Raw genomic sequence first — 4,384 nt, 5'->3', positions numbered from 1 at the left:
TTTTTTTGTTTCAATTGGAATAGAATTAGGAAAATTTAGAGGTATTTTTGAACAGGAAAATAATAGTTTCAGAAATGCAATAGACTTACATCATCCATGACCGAACATCCAGATCTTGCCAAAAAGTATCTATCTTTAGTGGCATAAGTGAGGTGTTTGTTTGAGAGCGGTGTTTTGCACAGGACAGAAATAACAACCTTTCCTTATTTTAGTGACATTTGAGGACAAAAGGAAAGCCAACTACGAGAGGGGAAATATGGAGCTGGAGAAACGCCGCCAGGTCCTGCTGGAGCAGCAGCAGAGAGAGGCTGAGCGCAAGGCTCAGAAAGAGAGAGAAGAACAAGAGCGAAGGGAGCGGGAACGTCAGGAACAGGAACGGAAAAGACAACTGGAAATGGAAAGGCAGCTGGAGAGACAACGAGAGCTGGAAAGACAAAGGGAGGAAGAAAGGAGGAAAGAAATAGAAAGGCGGGAGGTTGTTTTCTTGAAATTATTTTTTAATGCTCTAAGGAATGTGTACAATCGTTCAGTATCCACCTGGCTGAGCGTTCAGGATTTGAATACTGCCCTTGGTTCTGTCTCCTCACATGGCCACTGGCAGATGGTCTTGGAGAGAGAGTGTCATTTGTGTCAGAAAACACTGTGTCTGTTATGGATGAATCGAGTGTTGGCATGGGTTAAAGATTTTCAGATACTTCACAGGGCAGATGAGATTTTCTTGGATTTTTGCAAAAATTTGTATTCCAAATGAGATTGTACTGAATTCATAATTGATAACATTTGGACGGCTGAACTTGAGACAAATTTGCTACTATTGGTGTCTCAGCACATGCCTCAGACTTGCCTGTTTTATGTATTTCTGTGAAATACTCAGAGGAGGTTTCGAGCGGTATCTGTCAATGTGCTATTTTTTGGGCAGTATTCCATAGCTGCAATTAGAATTATGTAGCTTTTCTTCATCCAGACTTGGGAGCATGACATGAAGAATCTTATGGGATCACCTCCTGCCTTCTTTGATGCTGAAGTATATAAAAGCACTTTACAAAAGACATTATGTTGTGTTGCTGTTATGCTGTTCAGAAATAGAGCACATTACTTTAAATTACGGTCTTTGAGTTCTGTATCTCTGTTGTAATTTAAGGTCCTGTAACTTTTGTACAGGCAGCAAAGCAAGAACTTGAGCGCCAGCGACGACTGGAATGGGAGAGAATTCGTCGCCAAGAACTTCTTAATCAGCGGAACAGGGAACAAGAAGAAATTGTCAAGTTGACCTCTAAAAAGAAGAGCCTCAATCTTGAATTAGAAGCTCTGGTAAGACAGGAATTTCACTACATGTGTTGAAGTAGGGTATTTTAAACTATGCAAATCTTAATGTCTGCATTAATGGCCCACTAGGAGTTTCAGTCTGTTCTGGATGAGGAATCTAAAGCAGGTATTTTGGGTTATTTTAAAGAATTGATTGTGAACTGATCTACCCACAGATTTAGCAAAGTGACTTTTTCCATATGTGGTATAATCTGTCTTTGATTTCTTTCTAGACGGACAAACACAAGCAAATCTCAGGCAGATTGCAAGATATTCGTAGCAAAAAGCAAGCTAGAAAAACTGAATTGGAGGCTTTAGATAGGAAATATGACCAAGGAATCATGGAAGTCAAGCAGCTGCAACAACAGCTTGAGGTATGTAACTTGCTGTTAAGTTTGTCATTTTCCTTTACTGTGTTCTGAGTTTCCATCACACTGGTGATAATGCTTCCCCATAGGGAGGAATAGGGAATCAGTTGGATTATGGTGGAGAGAGGAAACAGGCAAGGCTGTCAGCATGGCAGAGGTTTTTAGCTTATGTGTGGTGTTAAAGAAATGGTTATATGTAGTACAGTGAGCTGATGGTTAAATGAGAACAGTTGTCAAAACCGCAACTGTTCTTTTGTGAACTGATAATATGGACTTCTCTTCAGTTATGAATTCCTTTATGGCTCCAGACTCAAATTTTTATGAGGAGTGTTGTCCTGTATTCAGAACAAGTTAATCTTTGGGCTGAATTACTTTTCTGCTCTTTTTTCTTTTTTTTTTCCCCTCTCTTTGAATAACAAGACATAAATTATTTCAAATCAATTGACTACCATAAATCATCCCATACTGTATTTTTATTAATGCTTCTGCACATCAGGGAAACATCTTTTCATGTTGTTACTGTTTTATATTAGGTTTAGGGCAGTCAACTTAAATGGTCTCATGATAATATTTACACTTTTAAGATGTCTGTTAAAATTTTTTCCAGCTGTGTTAATGCTTTCGGGTCAAATGCTTTCAACTTTAATACTATTTCTATTAAGAGTAAAGAGGTCATTTTTTCCTTTACTCCATAAAGACAACTTGCATCCATGTTTCATTAACATGAGTTGAAGTTATGTTTGAAAATTCACCCATTTTTACTTGCTGATTTATAAACAATACTAAAAATTTGTCATGTTCCCTTCAATATCCACAGGATTATCAGAATAAACTAATCTATTTGGTTCCTGAAAAGCAGTTGCTAAGTGAAAGGATAAAAAATGCTCAACTTGAAAACACTCAGAGTAAGTGCCTGCAAGTGAATTCTCTTCTGTTTGCACTGCTGACTTTTCATCTCTTGTAAACAAGATGTGTTAATAACACTTTCACTTTTATATTTTTTTCAGTTAAAGCCATTGTTTCATCTACATTCCATTTTTTCCCTCATGTTCTAGATAAGGGGCAAACAAACACATTTTTGCAAGAAAACATAGATTTTGCTTGAAACTTTGTCTTGAAACTTTATGTATATGGACTATGTGGCCCATAACATTAAAATTGATCTGGTTTTTGGTAGTGTAGACTCAAGGGAATTAATTTATCTAAAGTTTACATTGGTCCTTACATCAAACCACACTGGAAGTCTAGAGAAGATTGCTATGAATTGGTCCGATATTAAGAAAAACACACCCAAATTGCAAGTTATTCTGTATGTATTCCATGTAATGCCTGTATGTCTCAATTCAGTGTTGGGGCTGTTTCTTCATGCTGTGTGTGAATAGAAAAGGTAAATCAAGGAATTTTTGTGAGGAAAGAGGTTGGGAATTGTGTGTATTAGGAAAATAATAAAGGAGTTAGGGAAAACAGAAATTCTTGTAAAATTGTTTGTCTTTCCTTATGCAGGTACAGGAGTCAGTTCAGTGAACAAGAAATCTCTAGAAAAAGAAGAATTATGCCAAAGACTTAAAGAACAATTAGATGCCCTTGAGAAGGAAACTGCATCTAAACTTGCTGAAATGGATGAATTTAACAGTCAGCTTAAGGTATGTTCATTACCTAAATAACTTACACCTGTAAGCACTATATTTTATTTCTTCATCCAGTCATAAAGATTGGTGCCACTTCTACCAGGCTTCCAAAAAGCTTTCCCCAACTTCCAGTGTCAAATAAGAATTACCAAAAGTCTTGGAGTAAATAATACAATAAAAATGCACTTAAATCCGTTGCTAACATACTAAAATATGAATCTCTTGCTAATCATTGCTTTGCATGACTCAGCTATTGCTCACTCTCGCCTTTTGCCTTCTAGAATTCTTTTGGATTTAGAATTAAAATTTTTCAGACTCTTGCAAATTCTGTTCTTACATTATGAGGTCGTATTGGCTATTGTTTTTGAATTGTGCACTGAACATTTAACATTTACTGAAAGAAGCACATGTTTTCATAGTACACTGTACAAGATCTGGTAGCACATTTATGTATTATCCTAAGATTACCTAATCTTAGATATTATCCTAAGGCCTAGGCCAACTATTTTTGTAAAAGTTAAGAATTATTGACCACTGTCCCTGAAGATGTTTTTGTTTCAGAGGCCACTCTTGCCTTGTCTAAAACCTCAGGCACCTCTCGCAGGGTAACATCCATTTGACCTTATTTACCAACTTACTCCTAGTGGCACTGATGGGAACTTTTTCCTTAAGTAATGGATTGACGATGGATCAAAGCGAGAGCTCTGCACTCTCCCAGTTAAAAAAAAAAGGCATAAAATTTGTAAAGGTTTAAGAAATTTCTATTCTCTTTAGAAATGGCTTCATATATGCTTTCTCAGTTACTTTCAGTTACTTGGTTATTGCATGGCTTGCTGTGTTCAGTGGCTGCATCCACAATTCAGTCTTCCCTCAAATATGTTTTTCAAAATACAATGCAAAGATTAATTGGCTTTTTATCTACCTTATCTTACAGTGTGAGAATATGGATGATTCTGTTCTTCAGTGCCTTTTGTCTCTGCTAAGCTGTCTCAACAACCTCTTCCTCTTACTTAAGGTTATTTTCTAATCTTTGGCTTTTTTGGTTTTTTAATTATTTCGCAATTTTTCTCTGCTTACCCTTTC

At 36.6% G+C, this 4,384-nt stretch overlaps 1 protein-coding gene across 1 annotated transcript in view; it reads left to right on the top strand.

Moving 5' to 3' along the window:
• Positions 1-4,384, top strand: part of ITSN2 (intersectin 2) — a gene marked incomplete at its 5' end in the record, with an annotated part of 41,722 nt that overhangs the window by 1,558 nt on the left and 35,780 nt on the right. The window contains 5 exons of the mRNA XM_027897462.1: positions 213-475; positions 1,162-1,311; positions 1,539-1,679; positions 2,491-2,578; positions 3,177-3,316. Coding sequence (XP_027753263.1) covers positions 213-475; positions 1,162-1,311; positions 1,539-1,679; positions 2,491-2,578; positions 3,177-3,316 — 782 coding nt within the window. The remainder of the gene's footprint in view (positions 1-212; positions 476-1,161; positions 1,312-1,538; positions 1,680-2,490; positions 2,579-3,176; positions 3,317-4,384) is intronic.

Source organism: Empidonax traillii, unplaced genomic scaffold, assembly GCF_003031625.1.
Source record: "Empidonax traillii isolate 1590-97213 ecotype Southwest subspecies unplaced genomic scaffold, ASM303162v1 scaffold543:size1229247, whole genome shotgun sequence".
NCBI classification, from domain to species: Eukaryota; Metazoa; Chordata; class Aves; order Passeriformes; family Tyrannidae; genus Empidonax; species Empidonax traillii.
This window is presented reverse-complemented; position numbering and strand designations above follow the sequence as displayed.